Source organism: Panthera tigris, chromosome A2 (genome assembly GCF_018350195.1).
Source record: "Panthera tigris isolate Pti1 chromosome A2, P.tigris_Pti1_mat1.1, whole genome shotgun sequence".
In the NCBI taxonomy this organism is placed as follows: Eukaryota; Metazoa; Chordata; class Mammalia; order Carnivora; family Felidae; genus Panthera; species Panthera tigris.
This window is the reverse complement of record NC_056661.1, coordinates 38,193,726-38,217,370: the sequence shown is the minus strand read 5'-3', so window position 1 is coordinate 38,217,370 and position 23,645 is coordinate 38,193,726. Positions and strand designations below refer to the sequence as shown.

General features: G+C 43.2%; 1 protein-coding gene across 8 annotated transcripts in view; it reads left to right on the top strand.

Annotated features, from left to right (window-relative positions):
- FOXP1 (forkhead box P1) overlaps positions 1-23,645 on the top strand; it is a 455,797-nt gene that overhangs the window by 347,319 nt on the left and 84,833 nt on the right. For 6 of the 8 annotated variants that reach the window (XM_042979417.1, XM_042979412.1, XM_042979416.1 and 3 more), the window contains 3 exons: positions 16,269-16,406; positions 17,446-17,535; positions 23,199-23,352. In XM_042979417.1, coding sequence (XP_042835351.1) covers positions 16,269-16,406; positions 17,446-17,535; positions 23,199-23,352 — 382 coding nt within the window. The remainder of the gene's footprint in view (positions 1-16,268; positions 16,407-17,445; positions 17,536-23,198; positions 23,353-23,645) is intronic. The other 2 variants (XM_042979414.1, XM_015535065.2) reach the window with 1 other exon arrangement.

Genomic DNA, 23,645 nt, shown 5'->3' with positions numbered 1-23,645 from the left:
GTTAAGCGTCTTAATTTATATATTCCAGTTAGCAGTTCATTACCTGTCCCTTTCTCTCTCCTCCAGCTTTTAAAAGTTGTCTCTTGAATAAATTGAGGCAGTCAAAATTTCCTAATCCTGGCAGGCTTACCAGCAGAGGGCAGGCGTAAGGAAGGTTTTGATAGGAGGGTGTGTCAGCCTGGGGTCACAGGAGGGTGGCGACGCAATGGGAGGGAGACCTGTGAGCTCTGCGCAGAGGACAAGATGCAGCACGCCCCCTCTGCCTCGTTCCAGGTCTCCAGCAAAGCTGGCTTTACTAAATAAAGGTGGCCAGTTGCCTTTTTCAGATACTCAGCGACTTCCACATAATTGAACGTTAAGAGGAATATTCAGGTGTCATCTCATCCTCCCCAAGCCGTCTCTTCTTTCCCCTCCAGTGACCCAGTTCTGTTAGGCTGAAAACTGGGGGTTTGCACGGGGGTGTACCGTAAATGCCGTTCCTCTTTGGAGAGGAAACAAGGACTCACACTTGATGGTGGTAGTGATTCTTTTTTTCCTGAGACCTGACGGACAAAGCTCTTGGGGAAATGCTCTCCTGCCCCCAAACATGTACTTTTTGAGAACTTTGCACACTTCCGTGTAATCTGTTCTCACCTCATGGCAGAAGCGGCCCCCTGATATCTTTTACGTTATGTTAAAACAAGGGATTATAGTTTTATCGTTAAATGAGAGAGAATAATTTGTTACAGCCAGTCAGATGCAGGGTTTAGGGCAGGATGTTGCCATTTTTCTTCTCATTTTCTTCCACACATGATTTTGCTTACTGGTGATGTTTTATACATGTCTTTACATTTAAAGTGAGGAGGGATTTTTTTGAGGAGGCGGGGAGGGGGGGAGATAATTGTTTTCCATAGCTTATTTACCCATTCTGTTTGTAAGTCACCTGAAAGTTGACATGTCATTGTGTATCCATAAATTAACCAGGAACACTGGCATCATAAAATGTTGCATTAAATGAAGAGGCTCATGGCAATTTGGAAGGTGTCCTAAAGAAAAATTTAAGCTCCTATGGAACAGTAAGAACTCACAGTCTTTCCCCCTTGGCCAACCAGGCACAGACGAAAAACAACATTATTAACTTCATTGTCAACATAGACACAAGATCAGCATAAACAATATCGATATGGAGCTAACTGCCTTAACCGCCTGTAGATGGATGATGTGTTAATTTATGTTTTTAAATAAAAGCGCTCAAATCAAGAAGGAACCGTGGCTCCTCAGAGACAAATGCCCGAATCTCCCAATTGGGCATTGGTGTTGCAATTTAGTACCTGTAATTGGCAGTTGGTTGGCGGTCTCTGGAGACCTCATAAGTACTCAAGGAAGGCCCCCACCCCCACCCCCCAGAGACTCACTTCCCTGGGAGGGTCATCAAGCCTGTTACCACGGTGAGGGACCACATTTTGGATTCCTGCTGATTCACCGTCTTCCCTCTAGCAACAGAGTCAGTTGGTCAAATTTCTTTAAGTTACTTCATTTCAGAATATATGGTTTGGGTGCTCCCCTAAATTAATTGGAAAAGGTAGAGCGAGCGTTAATGCAAGTGTTGTTTGGACGAAGATGGGCAATTGAATTACAGTCTTGGCCTCTCACGCAGTTGCTTTTTCAACCCATCAAATTGTTCATCAGTTTTTATTTCACTCACTTTGGCAGATGAACTTTCCGGCAACAGAAATTGCAGTAGTTACCTATGAGAACACGGTACCATAACTGACTTCATCTGAGCATGTCTCCCACTCTCAGTGTTGCTGGAAATATGTGAGCAGAGTCCATTCACATATCCGTTCTCTGGTTATTTGCAAGCAGTTTCTGGCAAAGCAGGAGCTCAGGAGGAGCTGAGGGCCACGTGGGCCAGGCACCATGGCGGGTGTCTCCTTCCCTGCCACACCATTCATCAGTGAGTAGGAATAATGTCCTGACAACACGTTCCTTCTGACTCTTCACTTAATACATCTTCTCTCCATCCTCAGCTCTGAATGGGCAGTAAAACCTTTCACTTTCTTCTGCGTTCAAGGCTAAGGCTCGGCACAACCAAGTATAATACATGATTTTAGTCCCAGGTGTGTTATTTGGTGGTTAGAGTTTGGTGTGGGATCATAGTAATCTATTCTTAAGTACACAGCCAGCTGCACAATGGACTCATTTAGCAACTGACAGGTTTCTTAATATGTGGTGTTTGAACAAGGGCTGTATCTGTTGTGGGTGTTAGGATGTGGGCATCAAAAATATTTTTAAGTACAGTATTTAGCATTTCCTTCACTCTTCCTTAAACATCAGCCTTTTCTTCCCCCAGATATTCATTTTATGTGATCATGGCCTCTGTTTTTCTCAAACTATTCAGTCTCTGCTCCGCCTTGTGACCTGTGGTGCTAAGTATGTTTGATTCTTGGAGGAGGAAAACAAAACAGAACAAAACAGTGTTGCCTTTCTAACCCTCAGTTTCCTCCTCTGTAAAATGGGGATTGTGTTTCTGTTCAAGTTAGAACAACTAAATGAGACCCCTTCGCTAAGCAACCCTTTCTAAAGCTCCCACACTCCAGATGCTGCTTTTTGGAGGGGTGGCAGGAGTTTACTGTCGAGGCCTTTCCAAAATGACCTGACACTCACATTGGTGAATAAGTGACATTAACTGAGTCTTCTAAGTTTTAACCACAAGTTTTAACATTATATATTGTGCTCCAGCAGTGAAAGGTTTCAGTTCTCACTAAAATCCCAGAAACGGTACAGGTTGACAGGACCACGTGGAAGGGGATCCTGAAGAGTCCGGAATTAATCACAGTAACCTGGGCATATACAGCTTATCCACGTTTATCACCGATGCTACGTTTCCTTGCCTGGAAGTAGTGTGTGAGTCACCATGTCATGTTTGGAGAGAGGGCCGGAAGGGCTCCAGGTGGCCTCTGAGTTAGCTTGCTAAGTTACTTGCCTCTCCATAGCGTCACCACCCCCCTGCCATCCAAACCTTCAGTCCTTTAAAACCCAACTCCCCAAGGGGGCATCCCAGACCTTTCCTGCTCCCACTGATCTCCCCCGTCTCTGTGGTCCCGTGGTGCTTAAAGCCACCGCTGTGCAATTTAGTGCTTGTGTAAGACCTCATTGCATCACTCTCTAATTATTTTGTGTAAGGCTGTCTCCACAGGCTGGGTCATAAGCGTCTGTAATGTTTGTTGTTTGCTTGTTTGTTTGTTTGTTGTTTTGATGCTCCTGGAGACTTGGCTCATAAACACTGACCTGCAAAGGAGTTACCCAACTTGTAAAAGCATGCATGAGTTTTATGGATGCCTCGTGAGGAACTTGTTTTTGAAAAAAATGAATTGCCTATTCAAAGTGCACTCCATTTTGTTCACAGACATCAAATCTCAAATTAATTTTCATACCTTAGAAAAAAAAATCACGTGTATTTTGAAATGACCATTTCCACTTTTCTCACTGTGCATTGGTTGGAGAGAACTTCCTATATTTTTATTTCCTGTCTTTGGGGCCCCCGGCAGCCCCTCCCGGAAGAGTGTCTTGTCTCTTTAAGAGTCAGAACTCTACTGATTCATGGTACCTTCTGGCAGATTGAAGGCCCCTCTCCCCAAAAAAGAACGCCCTTGCTCCTTCATTGAATATTCATGAGAGGGTGGGGTCACATTTTTGTGACCTGAAAAATGCCATTAATAAATTTGTTGCCTGACACAAAAACACTTCAGGGTGGAGAGCGACCTGCCATGCACCCGTTTAACATCTGATCATAAGCTGACAGTCAAATGAAGCTTTTGTCTCTTTCGCAGCCAGATTAATGGGGGAATTGTCTGCTCCCCCGCTGACCTTATTGAAATTCAGGCATTTGCTTGATTGGAAATATTATCAATATGCTTCCTGGTTTGTTCTAGCCTGCATTAAACGCCTCAGACAGAAAAATAATTTCAAGTAAAACTCCTGGAACTGCTGGGTTAGGATCTGTGGTCTTTTTGGTTTTCTTTAATTGAGGGAAAACAGGTAATCATTGATGTCACTACTCCTTTTCCTCGAATATTTTGAGAAAAATAATCAAGCTGTGACGAGTTTTGTTGTTCGTGCTTTAAGCATAGGCCAAGAAGTTTTTCTCTAAATTTAAAGATGGTGAATAGCTGCCGAAAATGATTGAATTAAACCTGGCACTTAGATCCTGCCCGCCGAGCCAACAAAGTTTCGCATATTGGTGACTTTTTTTTTTTTTGAACACTATACTCAGCTTTAAATAGCATTAAAGAGCAGTGACTATTTCTGATAGAGGTCATCTCCAAGTGCTTATGGAGAGTAGCTTTTGTTGTTGCTGTTGTTGTATAAATAAGAAAGGAATTTAAAGAATTATTTCTTAGCGAACTTGGGGCAGATGCCTTCTTGAGCAGCTGTCGTTCTGCAAGGGGAAGTAGCTGGGTTCAGCGACGAGGCACGTTTGGTTGTTATTTATTTCAAGCCCCGTGTCGGGTTAGTTTTCCTGTGCGCGCACAAGCACACTTTGGCGAGCCCGACTCTCGGAAAGAAAGGAGGTGGGGAGCGGTGTGGGGGGTGGGGTGGGGAGGCCGAGGCTTGCCTCCACCATCCCCGTGAAGCGAAAGTTCTCTGCAAAGGCCGGTTTTCGAGGAAAGCGCTTCTCTGCTCTTCCCTGGAGCCCCGCATCCCCTTCCGATTCTAAACAGTTGCTCGGAGCAGTCGGGTGTGCGCCGGGCGCGCCGGTTCTCCCCTCCTCTGCCTCTCGGGTTTCTCCGAAAGGTTAGGACAACTCTTTGTCAGTTTCCAAGACGAAACAAACGCGCGACCCAACCCCAAAGCCCCAAACCCGCAGCCCCGGCCGGCGGGAGAGATGCGCGCCGTGCCCGGCTCCCCAGACGTCAGCCAGAGGCAGGTCAAAGGGTTAACAGCAATTAAGAGGAGTTGCTCTAGAGACAAAAGCAGGATTTCGCCAGAGCGTGATTTCACCTGCCGCGCGGAGGGGGCCGGGGCGCGCGGGCGCGGGGAGCGGGCCGCGGAGCCCATTGTGTGGGGCGCGGCGCGGCGCGGCGCGGGGTGTTTAGAGGCGGGTTGTGATTGGTGGAGCAGGGCGGGGCGGGTGGGCGCGGCGCGGCGCGTCTTGTCAGCCCGCGAGCCGGAGCGCCCCTGCGCGCGTGCAGTCCGCCTGCACGCCGAGGCCGCCGGACCCCACGCCCGGCCTGCGCGGGCGCCCCGAGCCGGCTCCGCGCGCCTGGCGGCTACATGGAGAGTGTCAGGTTGGTCCCTATGATTGATCTTTGCCGTTCTGCTCTCCTTCCCCGGGCTCCGCGGTGCCAGCTTCCTGGGGCCTCACCGAGGAAGGCTGGAGCGCCAGAGGGTTTCCAAGTTGAGTCTTTTTAAAAAATAATAACAACAATCGCTGTTTACCAACTTGGGTGGGAGTTGCGCTCTGGAAGTGGAGGAGAGGGAGGGAGGGAAGAGGTGGGATGAAGGGAGCTGCAGTGCAGGCCTGTGAGTCCTGGAGACAGAGGTTTTCCCCCCTTTCTCTCTCGCTCTTTTTTTTTTTTTTTTTTTTAAATGTTCATGGGTGGGGTGTAGTTGAGAGTTGGAGGAAGTCCTGCCTGTGTGTTGCTCTCGCGCTCTCGCTCTCTTTTTCGTTCGCTATTCATTTTCTGCTGGTCTGGCCTTCACGCAGCCACTTTGGTAAAGCCCTCGCCATCACTCCATTCGGGGACGTATCTGGGGTGTGATTTATGTCACTTTCAGAGCGTGTGAAATATACAAGGAGCCTTCCATCGCAGTGTAACCCGTGTGGATGTTTCTTTGCTTCTGATAGTTTGTTTCTATATCTGTCTAGGCTATTTTCAGCTTAGCTGTTTAAATTCAAGGAGTTCACACACGGCGGAGGGGGGGGGAGGGGGTGAAATAAAGCCCCACACCAAAACAGGCGGGCAAACCAAGGGACACTCCGGCAGGTTGGGGAGTCTCCAGCGTCTGTTGATCTACTTAGCCGGTTAATTAAGTAGGGAGCAGGGTTTGGGTGAGGGCGTGCAGCCGACTGAGGAATTGCCACGGGGTACTCCAGTCTTCCCCTGCTCTGAGTGTAACTAACTCAACTGTCAAAACTGCCTGAAAAGAGGGTCAGTGGAAAGGAGACTTCTTTCCCCCCGCCTCCCCCCCCACCCCAGAGTCGTGATGGGAAGGAGAGGACCTTTAGGAAGTGGGTGGTAAAGTTTTAGAGCAAAGTACATATAGACTCTTCCTCTTTGGGATTAACTCCTTCAAGGCCTACTAGTTACAAGGAAAATATAATAATTTTATATTCTTGTCCGCACAGACCAAATGTTCTAATCAAGCCAATTTAAAAATGCAAATCATCTAATTTCCATAGATTCCAACATTCTGAAAGTGACACATTTGGGGGAAAAATTAAGCCTGATAACAGGAAATGTGAATCATACTATCAATGACTAATCTTGCTTAAGAAAAAAAAAATAACTTACATTTATTTTATCATTAGGAACGCAGTGTTAAAGAAGCTAATTTTTTTTTTTTTTTTTTTAGTTTAATTGAAGTTTTTTTATTTTAGAAGTGGCCCGGTATTGCTTTTTTTGTTCGTTTGTTTGTAATAGATTTCTAAGGGGAATGTATATGTGCAATGAGAGGTGGTTATGTGGTGAAGTGTTCAAGCTAGCATGTCATTGTCAAAGACCTCAAACATGATCACATTGAGATTCTAGTTTAGGATTTGATGTGTTGGTGTTATTGTTGTTGAAAAGAATACAAAGCTTTCTTGAGTGTTAAGACTCATCACTAAGTAAACCAAATGAAGACAGAAGCACATTCTGAATCCCCTTCGCATCAATTGAAAAAACAATGTCTACTTGTATTTTATGTGATTCTTTGTAGCTGCCTGACACATTTCAGTGAAAAGTGTGTAAAAATGAAACCAAAATACAGACTGCCTACCCAGAGACAGTGGCTGACTTACTCTAGGATGTGATAGAGTTGAACTGAAAACGGATTGGGCTGACACTTGATAATCAAAGTTGATTTATTGTTCATTAGTACTGCATTAGCCCTTTCAGGCAAGACAGTTATTTGTGTAGTGGCCTGTCAAGAGCGAGACTGCAAAGCACCTGTCATTTCTAAGGCATGAGATAAGCAACTAAATATTAAGATGATGCAAATAAAAATACATTGGTGCAGATAAAGGGCCATATGATCATAATTTTTTTCTTTTAAAAAACGGGTCAGTATCAGTCCAAAAGAAGAGATCTCCCAGAGGTGTATTTTTTTTTTTTTTTTAACCACAAGGACGACTTACAGAATGAAAGCAAGGGGATTTATATTCTCTTGTTTACTCTAAGAACTTTCTGTCCTACTCATATGTGCAGCTCATCTGATAAAAGCTGGTCAGTTAAAGAAGTAAGCCTAACATGTCACTTATTTAATTTGAGTAATTCAAGAAATGTAGGCTTGCCTTTTGTGTTGTTTTTAAATAAACACATTTCATTAAATGAAACTTTTCTAATCATGGGCTGATTATATGAACGTGTGATGACATCATAGGTAAGCTATGATAATGTCAGATAATAATGTCAAGTGCATTTTCTGCAACATGTTTCATTCCCGATTTTTTTTTCCTTCCATCCCTGGAAGGGAATGATCTCATGACATATAATAGAAAACAACCTAAGTGTCAAAAGAAAACAAAATTAGTGAACTTTTGTCTGCAGCCATAGAAACGCGGATTAACTCATATTTTTCCAGAGGATGGAATGGAAACATTCTGCATGAGGGTATATAGTGTATTGTCTTCTCAGAATTTTCATTTGACAGGGATTTTAGAGTCTGTGATCTTAATTAAATCTCAACTAGCTGAAATAATGCATCTAAAGGCATGCAGTGTTGCGTAACCTCACTCAGTTGGTAAACCATAAATCATCAGAAAGCTTATGATAGGAATGGTTGGTTTGAATTTTTTTTGTTGTTGTTTGCAGTTAAATGTACCTTAAAAACAAAACGCTCACCATTGCTGCCTTGTATTTACACGCTGTCAGGAGCTGTCACTTGAAAGATAAACTCTTTCATGACACTGACCAGTTCTGCAACTTTTCAGCCAGCCTCCACACAATTACAAGATACAATGAAATTAAAATCCAGATTAATTAAAAGCAATGAAATTCCAGATTTATCTTGGTTAATTGTGGCAGGAGTGTGTTTGAGTTACTATGTTTCTGAGATAATCAGGAGACAATATTGTGACCAGCTTCTCAGCTTGAACTAAAATTTGAGTAAAATTGGAATTGGCGAAAAAGGAGGTTGGAGGGATTTATTTTATTATGTGGTTTAGCTGTAGATGAACATCAGTAAAGAGAAACTTAACACTAGGCTCTGAGTAACTGGCCAAATATCACAGCCAGTTAGAATCCACTTCTGGTAGTTCTTTGATTTATAAGCAAGGGATAAGGCAGCACAGTTGACCAGAGAAGGTTGGAATAAATAAATACGTAAATTGCATCTGTGTGTGTTACATGTTAACATATGAATTCGGTGGCAAGGAATAATCATTAAGTAGCTCTTAAATAGTCCAGGTTTTACAGATTCTGCTAGAGCTTGTACATACTGCCTTATTTACCTTTAGAGCCTTTTAGTCAGCTGTTTTGAACTCCTGCAATTTTTGGTTCGTCTGTATTTCTAGTAGAAGAAGCTGTCTGCATATGAGAATTAGAGAAAGCTATCTTGTGATATATTGAATTTATACACCTTTGTACATAATGTTTCATATAAAGCTGGAATTATGTTGCTGATGAGCTGTAAATCTTTGGGGGCAAAGAAGGAGTGCAGCTTCATGTGTACCTCCCAGGCTAGATTTGGAGGTGGTCATAGCTCCCTAAACTAAATGTGTTTTTGTTTGGTGAAAGGTTTCTTTTCTTGCAAGCAGCGTGATATTTCTGGACATTCGTTTTAGTCATTCCGTAGTGTGCAAATACTTTTTTTCCCCCCCTCATACTTGGCATTCTGCATTTAGCTTTATTTTCTTTCATTAAAAAAAAAAATTCAGGTACCTCTAAGATCCTCTACACATGGTGGGGACTTGAATTGTCTGGAGGGAGCTAAACTGGGCCTCCACTTTAGGATCGTAGGAATAATCTTCTCTGAGTCCCTCTTCCAACCTGGCAGTTTGTTTGAAGAGAAATTAATTTGGAATGAGAAAAATGAATATTGAACACATGTACTGTACCTCACTTTCAAATCTGGTTAAAAGCACCTCATCAGTGACTGTGCGGGCTAAATGTTAGGGTGCACTTTTTAAGGATACCTTGGTATCATGTTTTAATTTTTAAGCTTTATCTTGCCCTTAAATCTAAAACATCATTGTTCAAATAACTGAGAACAAGGTAAATCAACAACATCAAAAAGGTCGGCTGCTGTGATTTCTCAAGGGCTTGTTATTTTGTACTTCCCAATTCTATTTGATGTCTTGACAAAACAAGATGACACAGGGGAGAATACATTAAATTTTGATTTTTTTCATCTAACCTGTTACAGCTGTGGCAGCTTAATTCCTTTTACTTTTTCCCGAAGATGGTTTTTTGCACAATTACTCTAATTGTCATACCACTTCATGAGGTGGGTCCTCACGGGTTTCCCATTTGCCTTGATTTTACTAGGCATTTTTGAACATATTTTGACCTTTAACACGTGGGGAGCTTTTGGTTGGGTTTTGTCTTCATTAGAAATAAATCAGTGAATGGTGAGATTGTCAAAGAGGCAACTGATGTTTTCTCATTAGAATCTAATTTGCACCCCTTAGCTTAACTGCAATGTATAAGGTGCAGGTGTCGGAAGCAGGCGTGAGAAAGTGCACAATTGGAGAAACTTAAGTTGTAACTCTGAAAAAGGGTGATTGCACAGCCGGTAAGGCCTTAAAACTTTGGAATGATGTAATTTTGGCCTACCTGCCTGTTTAAATCCAGTGATAGTCCTCCCCTCTCCATCTCATAATGCAGGGGGTGGGGCATACGGATTTGCAAATTTAATTCTTGGTCTTAGAAAATTGTTTTATGGACAAAAGGTAAACATTTTACTTTTCTTCCTTGCACAGTATCCATCAGTCCGCAACTGTTTGTACAAACTGTATTCTTTTATTCTAATCATGTATGTATCTCAAATAGCACTGGTACAGTTACTGTCTGTTCTCACTATTTTTGAATAATGCTTCAATGTAAGAGAAGTTATTAAGCCCAGGCCCCTACCATTTCTCTTCAGGAGCTAAAGAACTGTGGATGGACTCTTTCCTGGGGTTCCTGCTTGGGATGGTGTGCCCCCCCCTCCTGTCTGCAGCCCTTAAAGATGATTTTTGTTGTTGTTAATATAAAATGTCATAGCAGGTTTGATTCCCGTACACTACTACATCGCTCCTACAGGAGAAAGGTTGAGGAAGGAAAGAAGAGGCATTTTCTCTTGATTTAAATAATAGTAATAATAGTTGTTAAGTTGACAAGATCAGTGCTTATTGGATGATTATTTTCATATGTAGCTTCCATTGTTTCCTGTATTTAACAGTCGCTAATGGGAGAAGTGATTTAATTTATGTAAACTTTACATTTTTATGCAAATGAATCTGATATTTATTAGAGCCAAAACAATTACGCTGGCACTTAGTGGAGTAACCTTGTATCCATGGGAAATGTTACAGGAGAGTAGTTGAGTTTCCACTAATGCCTCTGCTGTAAACAAATATGAATTTCTGCCACTTTTTAAGATTTAAAGACAAAAGAGACCTGAGAAGCTTTGCCAGAGATTGCTTATTAGGGATGATAACCTGAAATAACTCCTGATTGGCAGACAAGTCTTGGCCATACAATTCTTCCTGAAAGAAAGATAGCCTCTCTTGATAGAATGTAATAAACAAAATGATAAAAAATGAAATGCTAATTGCATTTTAAAGAGGTCTTTTTTTTTTCTAAAATTTTAATAGGTGGTTGTATTGTTACTGAGAGAACAGTTATGCTAATGACTGACTACTTAGATGATTTTGCATTAATATAATAACCATTACCTGCCTTAATGCTTTGTACAGTATTGTGGCAAAATAGCTAAGTCTAAAAGAGTTCTACAAAAAAGCAGAATTCCATAATGAAACAGAATTATACTTTCCACATGAATAGCAGGCCTTTTTTTTTATTTTTTGAAGACTGAAATATTATGTCAGAAATGTATTTTCTTTCCTCCATGATACAGCTACCTTGCATGGTATCTGTGTGTATGTTTTTTTTTTTTTTTCCTCTTCCTTTCTTTCTTTCTAAATACCATGGGGAATAGATAGAAGCTTCCTAACTTTTCTGTTTGCCAATATATCAGTTGTATCCTTTGGCTTATTAATTATGAAAAGTGATCTTTCTCAGAGGGGTAACGGTGCAGTATTTATTTTCTTTTACACAGGCTGGCATCTATGTGGTCATATGAAATTTGGCATAGTTTGGGGGTTTTTTTGTTTTATTTTTTTAATGGAGCTACTTTCTTTGTTTGGTTTGGTGTTGGTGTTCTGGCGCCTTCTAATTTAATTTGTTTTGCTGTTGTTAATTAATGAACCAGGTAGCACTGCCTAACCTGGTCAGTTCTCATCCGTACACAGCCTGAAGTCTGGAAGGGACTCAAGTTTTCTGGGACATACATGTGGTAAATAGCAGAGATTAAAATTAGTTTCTAAATTATTAATCCAGATTAATGGAAATAAAACAGTACTTAAATTTTTTTGGCTTCTCATTTTCATTATTTGTACACATAGCAATTATGAGAAGATGCTGATTACAAAATTGATGTGTATTTACCCCGGACAGTATTTACTTGTCGTTAACGTGAGGGTAAAGAGAAAGAAAAAAAATGATAGCATGTTATTTCCAGTATTTATATCGTGTCATCTCTCCTCCCACCCAATTCCTCCAATTGTCTCCTAGATTAGAAACGAGTATTGTTTCTATGGGCGTTTTTATTTGTTTGTTTGCTTTTTAGATATTTTCCCCCTCCCCATCACCTGCCTTTCCCCAGTGGGAGTAAAAGAAACTAACAACGCATATTATTTTCATAGTCCTCTGCCCCGTTCAGATGATGGAAAGTCAATGTGAAGTAAAAGAAAACTGTATCAGGCAGAACTGACACAGCCGTGTCCGGGCTTTCACCAGCACTTGCTGATGCTAGGACGTCTTCCCAGTGACTGGTATTAAGGTAGTAGCAGGTCCATACTAGCAGTGTTCCGAGGGCCAGGCACAGCTGAATTTCTGCCATTCCCGCAGGTTCATGTGCACCTGGGACCGGCCACACCCAAATGGTATCAGTCAACAGTGTATCTATCGTGGTGTGTGTGTGTGTGTGTGTGTGTGTGTGTGTGTGTGTGTGTGTTTAATTCACGATTTCCTCTTGAAACTCAACGAAAGAGTGTTAACTGTGTGTGTGTGTGTGTGTGTGTGTGTTTTAAATTCAGTTTTGTATGCTAGCATTCTTTAAATGTCTGCCAGAAGTTTAATTTGAATTTCTGATCCCTGAAGGCAGCTAGACAGAATCATTCTAGTTCTTCATAAATTGCCTTCTATGATTCATTGTTAACTCATAAAACATACTCATTTCTATATTCTCAAACAGTTAAGGTAGTTACAGCATCAGGGATATAATTTTTTTTTTGCACTATTTTTAAATTGTCATTTGAGAAAGAAATCAAGAATTAGTTTAAACTCCCAGTTAAGGCGTGAGCCCCGTAGCACAAAAAAACATCAGAATTTATTGTTTTTATCTCAAGGAGAGTATGGTAAATGGCATAGAATCTGGGGGAAAAAAAAGTTTGGTTTTGACTGAATACTCTCATAGAGGGGCCCATAAATAGTAGAACACTGTAGTTAAAAACTCACATGACTGTTTTAAATACTATTGATTTAAACCACTGGCTAGATTTTATGAATCAAAGTGTAATTTCTAAGCTTTGGCCATATTTCTCAATGCTAAAGCACTCTCTCTTGTGTGCCTTTAGCTGCTTTCCAGACATTCAACACAGGATTAAATGATAGTAGTTACAGTGATCAATAGGTTAAGACCGGTACAATCACTCTTGCCGCTAATGACCTCAGTAGTAATGGGCAATAAAGTGTGGGCTATAATAGCCTCTTGCTGGTACTGCACGCCCTTTGATTCCTAGTATTAGTAGGGACTAGCTACATGAAAAAGTTGGACGTTGGGAGTTAAGAGATGGGATACATTGGCTATATTTCTTAACTATTTAAAACCTTAAGCTATGCTCAGATTTCACCCCCCCCCCCACACTCTTTTCTATGTCATAGTGATTTCTGGTCCATTTGGATATGTTTGTTAAAGCCTTCCATAACCTATTTTCGAGACACGTCGGAGCAGAAACTGGGGAAATCTCAGTTTTATCACATTTCTAATAAATTAAGCTCAAACCCACCTTTGAAAGGCTCACAAGCAAACTGGTGTGAAAATGTGGTTTCAGATAGTAAAAGCCAAGTTAAGGCTATCAGGATATAATAGCCCACTTCTGGTTATTCAGAGACCCGATCACCAGGCAGGAGGATTACTCAGGCTTCTTGCCTCTTTCTCTCCTTTGGCTGTGCCTGCTGCTTTAGCATTTTATTACTCATCAGCACCTCCATCAAAATGTCCAAAGGGAAAAAGAAGAGGAGACTCAAGTTCATTTTACTGTTCAGTAACATGACTGCAAACATTGAATAAATAACCCTGGGAAAAGCACGTTTAACTATTGGCTGTATGTAAGGGTTTATGTCAGTCCTGTGTCTGTATATGTCAGTCCTTTTTATTTTTTTTTAACTTTTAAAATCGATTTTATTGAACTATAATTTACATACAGTAAAATGCACTCAGTACAGTTGGAAGAATTTGGCAGTTGAGTACATTTGTGTGCCTACCACCCCAGTCAAGATAGATGGCATTTCCATCAGCCCCAAAACTTCTCTTGTGCCCCTTTCAAACATAGGCTTTCCGTAGTTCTTTTAAAAATTGTGACCAAGAGATAGATTATTCCTATGATGACTTCTGTTATAACACTGTTAATTTCATGTCCATCACCAGTTTCGATCTTACACCACCCTATTCCTGTCTGTTTTCCTGTTCATCACCATCAGAAATTTGGCCCAAGAATATTTATATTGTACATCATCCAAGAAACGCAGAGGAAAAAAGAAGCCTTAAACATGGTTCTTTTGTTTGCTTAATCAAACCTGCCTGTGTGATGATGCAACTCTCAAGGAAAAGTAAACTTCTATTGTGATATGTTGGCTTTAGGAGCTCACAAGATAGTGATTGGCACTCAATACATTTTGAAAAATTCAAAAAGTTTCTTGTGTGTGAAGACAAAGTAGACTAATTGGAATTAATTTGTAGATGGTTAGATGTTTTAATAATGCCTTCTTGTGTTTGCCCTAGATTGAAGGCAAGTTCACTGTTCTAATCATTGGTGATATTTCGTGCTGCAGAGTAGCTTTTTAAAAGGATAATTTATCCATTCATATACATCTGTCCCTTTTTGCATATAAAAATATTCAGACATACCCATCTGTTTTAAATTACAGTGTATCTACATCTACACTTAAAAGGCCACCGCAATAGGAAGAATTTGTTGATGACCTTCCAGAGTTAGGTGAATGAAATTTTTCAAAGGTTCTAGCTCATGTTTTCCAAACAAGGCAAAACTTGCACATAAACATCCCCTCGCACAAAACATGCCCACAACAACAGTGGAGGATGTTCACTGTACATGAATCTGACCTTCAGGAACCATTTTTAGTTCATCAAAATTAGTGATGCTGAGAAATCGGGACATCAGTGCATAATGACTGTGAAATTAGGAATGAGAGCTCGCTATGCAAATGACAGGACAAATCATGTGAAAAAGTCAAGATAAACTGCGTATTAAGACATTATGTTACATAAAATTAATACTGCATTTCTCCCTTTTGCTTACTGCTCCCCTGAAAGATTTTTTTAATTCTTTTATCTTCTGATCAGCTATTGTCTGCCAGATTTTTTTTTTAAGTGGCACACAGGCAAAGTGCAAAACATGTTATTACCTTTTATTGTAATACATGAGATGACAGGAGATCCTTTTTAACAAAGTATATCCTTTACTGCTCCTAGCTTCTTGCTGTCACATGTTTGATTAGAAACCAAAGAAAAGTAAGATGCTTAAATATTACTGTTAGAAGACATACAGGTTTTGTCTTTTCTTTCATTGTTTTTTTTTTTTTTCCCTTTCCTTTTTATTTGGGGGGGGCGATTTTTCATGAAATAGTCTTCTTGTATTACGGGGACTGACAAAATGGTTCTCATGTAGTCTGCAAATTAAACACAAGTACAGTGATTATTTTGAATAGCTAAATTACATTCTAGAAAGCTTGCAGAATTCATAGCATTGTCATTAGGTATCCGCTTGAATACAATTTGTGTAACCTTGGCCAAGACAGCCTGTCATTTTAATGTCAGTGTTTTATCTGAACAAGACATCATCCTTTCAGATACAGTGTGCAGGTTCCTTGCAAAGATGCCCGTGCAGAAACGTGTTAACAGTTGCAAATATGAAATGCTATCAAGTTCATCACTGTAGCTGTTTGTCACAGAAATGTCATGGAAAGCAGCTTTTAATGGTATCACACGGAATATGAAAGAATGGAGACATCTGTATGCCGGGTGAATAAGGAAGGGTAAAAGGCATCATAGGAAAGGTCTGTGTTGAAGTTTGCAAGGTGTGTCCAGGGTTCAGTTACCCACAAGACGAAGCGTTCATTGACTGTCCTTAACATCACTGTCCACACAGTCAGTGGATCATATCAGCTCCCACCGAGAAGGCACTGATTCCCATTTGCCTTCTTCCCTGAAACAAAATTCGAGTCTGTATGAAACTTCCCGCAGCTGAATTGTCACCAGAGACTCTTACTAAACTGACATCGTTCTCACGGAACCCCAGGTAGCATCTGTTAAGCCTTGACTCCTTGTCCACTTGCAAGACTGGTCTGCACACCCGTCAGTGCTGCGAGGTCTTCTTGTGCTTTTCTTCATTTCACATAAAGTCCGTAATCGATGAAATAGGATCGGTTGCCCCGTCCCCTCTAGAGAAACACCCTGCACGTGGGAAACCGGTCGGTTCTTGAAGCAGGCTCGTGACAGTCTGCCTTTGACCCCGGAAGGCTGAGTGCTGCGTGCGCGCCATTTCCTGGCTTCCTATTTATCCTTCATTAACGTTCTAGGTTCCCGTGTCAGTGGCTATGATGACACCTCAAGTTATCACTCCCCAGCAAATGCAGCAGATCCTGCAGCAACAGGTGCTGAGCCCTCAGCAGCTCCAGGTCCTCCTCCAGCAGCAGCAGGCCCTCATGCTCCAACAGGTAACCGCCCATCCTCCTCCTCGCAGGGCCGGTGACTCCATCCGCCCCTCCCTGCCCCTGATCAGTTCCTCTTCCCAGTGAAGGAAAAGCAGAGCAGGGTGGCTGGGGCAGGACTCAGGGAGCAGGTCGGACCCCTGAATAATCAATCGATTTTAGTTTGCATCCCGGAAAGGGAGGGACCCCGCCTGAAGTGACGGGGTGGGGGGGTGGAGGGTCGGGTCCCGGAGAGTCCCCGCCGGACTGAGATCAGGGCTGTAATTGGACTCTATAAGACTTAGATGGCTTGACGCTCTTGTGTGTGGTAAGCCCAGGGGCTTGTAAATGGTGGGAGCCGAAGCGAAATGGGGAGCACGTTTAACCGTGACAGCTCTCGAAGTCCCCGTGTCAACTCAGAAGCTCACACAAGTTTTACTCTCAGACATACGGAGGCGTCGCAGAGTTGGTTCCTTTGAAGGGGCAGGGTTCACTTGACTTCGGTGATGTGTGCTGAGGCAGACATGCGCTTCCGGCTGCCATTGTGCCCCGGGGCCCTAATACTCAGCCTTCACGGACACCTGAACCCAAGAGATGAGATTCAGAAGTAGAGAGACCCAAGTTGCTGAGCTGAGGTGGTGGGGACAGGAGGCAGAGGAAGCTGCTCACGCTGTTGGCACAGACACCGTGACCAGCCCACCACACCGGCCGGCCCCATTCATCCAGAGAGCATGCGCACGTTGCACAGTAGCGATCCGCCAGGCTCTCTCCCCGCAAGGGCACTCTGGCTTTGTTGTACAACCAAAGGTCATCCCTTGCTTTATTTTAATTAGTTTGTGTAGAAAAAGGTATGTTTTTCACCAGTTCATTTTGGAGATTACTTTTCAAACAATGATGCCAGGAATAGTCAGCGTGCGCTGAAATTTACTGTCGCGTTTCAAGCTAAAGGTCAGGCCGTTACAGATAAAAGGATGCTATTTTTCAAATCACAGTTGTGGATGGCACCGAAAGGGACAGTGGGCTGGCGCTACCCTCTGTTACTTACCGCCCTCTCTTTCCTTTGTAGCAGCAGCTTCAAGAGTTTTATAAAAAACAACAGGAACAGTTGCAGCTTCAACTTTTACAACAACAACATGCTGGAAAACAGCCTAAAGAGGTACCGACAATACATATTTTACTTTCAAACCACAGATCCCGGAGGACGATCTAGTGGCTATTAAACTGTCATTCATCTTTTAAATGATTGCACAACTGAGCTATCGGTTCTCAGCTTTCAGGCCGAGAGTTAGTGTCCTGTTCTTTCTGAGATTTCTCTGGGTTCCGCTTGCTTGCTGCCCCAGGCTTGATGCTGGCACTGCGGCAGGTGCTCCACTGGGGAGCACCGGGAAGCAGGATGGCGGGCAGAACCTTCGAGGCTCCTTTGGCAGACTGGTGCAGCCGCGGGCCGAGTTGGACCTGTGGGGCAAGTGCAGCGCGTTCAGCACAGTTTCACCTGGACACACACCTGACATTTTCCCCAGCTCAGGGAGCTTGGGTGTGTGGGGATGGCCCTTTCCTTTGCAAGAGTAAGCTCTTGTGAGGTTGGACAAACGGTAAAGTTAGAGCAGGAATCAGCATTCCTGTGTCTGTCCGTTTAACTTCTTCTCACAAGTGACATGCATATGGCAATCGCTCCGGGCAGGTAGGAGACGGTGTGAGTTACAGGGAAGGGTCCTCTGAGCTCGGATGACTGGCGCGCCATGAAAGCACATCACCGTGGCTCCTCTGTGCACAGCACTGTGTGAGAGCGCGCGGTCCTTGCATGGGCCGTACCACCCCGCGAGGTGACAGTGTTAGCTCCGTAAGCGGTAAGGCCTTCCCAGGGAGGGTTTCCGTGTCTAACCTTCCCAGTTCCATGTCGGTGAAGGCCAGGCGAGGAGCCTCAGTGTGCATGTGTGCCTTACCGTGACATCTTCCTACGGATTCCAGAGTTATCCGATGTAACTTGGCCTCCTCACGTTCTTACAACGGACTGGAACTCTTTTCACCTCTTCACCTTGGGATGACACAGTTGGGAGTTTGGAAAACAAACAGCTCACTGTCCAATTTAACAGCTTCTTTGCTGGCCCTAAGCAAGCAGCCCCTTCCGTTAGCTTGGCGGGAGCCTTACACGGCGACTCTCCACATCCCTGCCCCTCACGTGAGTGTGAATGCCGGGCAGCACTGATTTTCCACCCTGGGAATGACGCACACATTCTTCCTTGGCCGGCTCCTCCCTCAGCATCAGTTGGGTACTTTATCCACGCCCTGCCAAGTTTTCACCCTGGAGTCCTGTTCAGCAGCCTGGATGTAAACCCCCGCAGAGTAGGGGCAGTTTGGGGGTGAAGGGGAGGAGGTGTTTCAATGAAAACGCGGACACAGCCTAAGTACAGTGGCACGCTACCGGGCGCTGCTCTAATAAAAAAGGGAACAGATTAAAAAGTGTCTAAAATGTAAATCTAAAGGACTAACAGTAATTAAAATGGAAATGGCACAGGGAGGGAAGGCATGTAATTGTGAGATATCACTGTGCAGAAGGCTCTCAGCTTTGTTTTGCTGGCTGTTTTTCTAATTCAGTAGGGCTTACTCATCAGTGGCAGTTCAATGCGCGTTAATGACTCTGGGATTGCAGGCATCACTCTGGACAAAGAAATGATTATTGTGCGGTCAAAAGAAGTTCAAAGACAAGAAGGGAATTTCAGTTTTTTCCTTAGAGATCCACATTCAAGAGCATATAAATTAAGCCAAATGTTAAAAACCACAGTCTGAAAGCTGACTTCAAAGTCACAACTCTCTAATTAATGAACTGCGAGCTTCAGTTTGGACAAGTTGTGGTTTGATGCGCCCATAAATCAACATGACAGGCCTGTTTCACAGTCTCAGACAGTGCTTGTCATTGAGTCACATCAGATGTAAACACAGCAGAAAAAAGAAGGGATATGAAGGAGGTGCAATTGATCAACAGAATTGGTAAAAACCCACTTTTGAAGCACATTATGCATGATCACAGGAAATGGTTACAGCCTCAAGAGGTTTCCCCTTCTGCTGTTGCTTTTTTGAATCCGATTTCTAACAGCCTTCAAAAGGGAGAATAAGAATTATGGAGTTTCTCCCCTGTGGCTCGCAGGCAATAACCCCCTGTTGTTATTTTGTGCTTCTTTCTTTTCAAAGGCATCAAAATTTAGTTTTTTAAAGATCTTTAACTCTATATTTGAAGACAAACAAAAAAGGGCTGCCACTGTCATTCTTATCAGTTACCAGGGATTGTGTTTTTTCTTTCTGTTGCCACTTCTTATTAACCTCTTATTTGGTCTGTTAGACATAGTTTGGAATGCACGTCTGCACGCTGAGAGAACATGAAAGTTCAGATGAGCTCAGAGGGCAGATAAAGAAATGTGAAGGCGAAAGTTACACAGCAGAAGGAAGGATAAAAGTTAACTCGCCCAAATTGCTGCTGTCAGCAAGGGGGGACGTCTCGGCACACAATTAGGATGGTGGTGTCCGAGTCTGGAAAGGGAGCCCGGGAGAGAAGGGAGAACTCTGGACCAGAACGAGGAGGAGGTGAGACCTTGTAGTAGCCTTTTCAGCATCTGTAGGACAGGAGCTTTGCTGTGGTCCCATTTTTGTCATCCGCTCCCAAGGCGAACGTGATACGAGACATGGGTCGTCTTCACATCCCGAGGGGTAGGCAGACCGGCGGGCGGGTCTCCTCGGATCCCCCTGTGTGTGTTCGTGGTGCCCCTGGAGTTGGCCGACAGCTTTTGTAACCACGATGAAGAGACCCTTATTTTCCCGAGGTAAGGGGGCAGTCTCCTGAAATGCCCATCCAGGTGGTGGTCCTTTTGTGCTACAGTCAAATAGAGTCACATGGTAGCAATTTCAGGATGTGGACTGGTGGTTATGATTTTAACAAGGTTTGAGCTTGGATGTTGACAGATGGAACAAGTATATTAATTTACTGAATCCCCAGTCATTAGTGGCTCATAATTTTGAATCGTCAGCCCCCGCCGCCGCCACCCTTTTCCCCTTTTTGATGACCTCTGCAGTAAGACACTTGATCCCGAGCCAGAACAATGTATCTTTACTCAACTTTTTTCTAAAGTTGCCTCGAGATGTTTCCTCGAGAAAGTTAGGCTCCCCATGGAGTTAGACCTAAGACCTTCTTAGGAGACGACCTTCTCTAGCCCCATACAGCTTCTTAAGTGACTGCCCGTTAATATTTGACAGAACGGGTATGGAAAATTGAAGGCAGAATTAATTTTAAGTCAGGCTACCAAAAAAAAAAAAAAAAAAAAAAAAAAGATCCCATCCTGTGCGGGTGAGGTAGGCTCGGTTGATTGTTTTAAAAGGGCCGTTTGTCCGGGCAGTTATGACAGTTTATGTTAGGCAGCAGGGAGGAGCCGAAGAAAGGAAAACAGACCTTTGACTGCAGCTCTAGGGAGGGGATCTGAAATGCAAGGTTTATCAGGGCATTTTAGCATTTTAACACTGACTACTGACCTGTCCAGGGGACTGCGTGGAGACCTTTTTTGTGTGCATTCAATTGTGAGAAGTAAACAAACTGGCTCGTATCCTGTGTTTGGTAACTGGGTGGGGAGCACAGTTTGGCAACCAGTGTTGCTTTTAAATTCTTTCTTTGGACAATGGGCCTTGTATACTTTTATATCCTGGCTTTTCAAACGTGGACAGCTTTCATGAGCTTTTCCTAGGGATGGCCACAGAGACAACAGAAAAGCCATCAGTCATTTTATATAAATACAAAATTTTTAAACATTTCATTTACAGTAAGACAGGAAACACTCTCCCCAAACTCCAGCACCCCCTCTCCATTATTTTTGACTTCAAGAAGAGCTGGTTCCTCGATCTTTTATTGTGTATCCATGTTGTTTTTTTCTCTTCCTTCCTCCTCCTCCTTTTTTTTTAAGTGTCATGAATTAATATCTGTTGGAGAAGTGAAAAAATCATTTTGACACGAATATAACTATCATTGGGTTTTACATTAATGTGATAACTTGGGAAGGGGTGAAAACAATTGGATCATTTTATGCATGCTGTTCATAAAATGAAAACACTGGCTTTTCATTTAAATGTATTTAAATTTTTGTTGTTAGTGGTATAGAATTTGTTTTTTGGAGTGAAACTCAATTAACTTTCTCAGTGGCATGGTAGTAAGTCTGAAATTGGTTGCTAATATGAGAATGACGGTTTTTACTGCAAAATAAACTGCATGGAGACCGAAAGAAAACCACCATTTTTCTCTTCCTTTGAACTTTTGCATCAGAAGGTCTTGATGCACATAGCATTTTATGGATGTATCAGATCAAGGTCATGTGTTAGGTTAAGTGAATGCAGTTGTTTGTAAAGTATAGTTATTAGAACCTCTGAAAGGGTTGTGTAGTCCCTCCTAGTTGCGAAAGTCTCCCTGATGTTCTGAATGATACTCAGAATTAGGAAGGAAAACGGGTCTTGTTCTTTTCTCTAAGAACCTTTTTCTTGGGCCACAGTTTGGGAAGGGTTAAGGCTCCTTTCATAATTGTTAGCCATAATGTGGCTAAGACCTCCACCTCGATTTGATTCCTAGTAGATTAAGGATATTAGATAATTTCCTTCTATTTATTGTACTACTGCGCTGTATTATCTTTCTATCACTCAGATAATTACTGAGGAAATCTACATTAATATTTTTTGGCTGGAGTGAGGCCTGCTAAACACAGGAATGATGTATTGATGTTTTACACAACAAAAGTTTTCCTCCTGTCATTGTCCAATCAACAAAAAGATATTTATCATACCGTAAAGCCCCTTCTTTTCAAGAACAAAGCGGGGTGGGTGAAGCAGGACAGGCGAGCTGACCTGGGGGTTTCTGAAACTAAAGCCAAGTGAAGGCATCTGAAGCTTAAAGTGTCCTTCATATTAAACACTCACAGTGGAGTACGATGTTGTTTGCTAAATTATGAATGTGTGTAATTAAAATCTAGTGGCTGTTTCTATGAAAGATTTACAATGTTATTTCATCGTTTGTCATGGCTAATTAACAATATTAGATGAAGTTTTTCTTCTTCAAAGGTCTGAGTTTTTCTCATTTATTTATGTCAGGAGTGATAAACAGAGTAGTTAAAAGCTGCCGGTGCAGGCAAGAGGAAACCAGCTTGTTATTCCATACCCCCCCAAGGTTCAGGGTTCAAATCCCTGCAGACTGGAATGGTGCATTCCTTCTCTGTAGTGCGAGTGATTGAACATTGGAGAGTCTGGAAGTTCACATCTCGACTCTAAAAACTCAGGACTTACTAACTGTAGGTTTTGAAAAGCTGACTGGACCAACAGAGTATATTTCTGGGCCCCAGGCAGCAGAAAGGGAATGCCTCCAGCATCTCCCCCACCCTCCCCATTCTCCTCAAACGTCATAGGTGCTGTCCTTTGTTTTGTTTTGTTTTGAATTTTTTAATGTTTATCATCATTTATTTTTGAAACAGAGCATGAGTGGGGGAGGGGCAGAGAGAGAGAAGGAGACACAGAATCCGAAACAGGCTCCAGGCTCCGAGCTGTCAGCACAGAGCCCGATGCGGGGCTCGAACTCATGAGCCGTGAGGTCATGACCTGAGCCGAAGTCGGATGTTTAACTGACCGAGCCACCCAGGCGCCCCGGGTGCTGTCCTTTTTGCACCAGCCTGGACGCTGAGTCCTCCGCTAGCCCCCAGTAAGCCTCGGGCTTTGGCCGTGGCAGTGTGTTGCGAGACACCCACACTTGGAAACTTCCCCGGGAAGCGGCCGTCTCATCTTTTCCTTCCTGGTCTCTTACAGCAGCAGCAGGTGGCTACCCAGCAGTTGGCTTTTCAGCAGCAGCTTCTACAGATGCAGCAGTTACAGCAGCAGCACCTCCTGTCTCTGCAGCGCCAAGGCCTTCTCACAATTCAGCCCGGGCAGCCCGCCCTTCCCCTGCAGCCCCTCGCGCAAGGTAAGCCTCCGTGAGCCGGCCGTGAGCCTGGCGGTGCGGCCCCGCGAAGACCGTGGGGCAGAGGTGGGGCCATCCGTTGGGACAGTCCGGCTAGCTCATCGGTGGGGAGACGGTCCACCTGCAGCAAGCGTGTGCTGACTTCAGAGAAAAGGCTGCTCGAGGTCACCAGGATGAAGGGCTTGTTGGTGGCAGCTTGAAGACCTGGGGTGGTCTGATGCTGAGCGGTAGCAGAGGAATCCCACTGTGGCGCCTTCTTGGAGTACGAGAAAGCGGCGCCACCTTGACGTAGCATT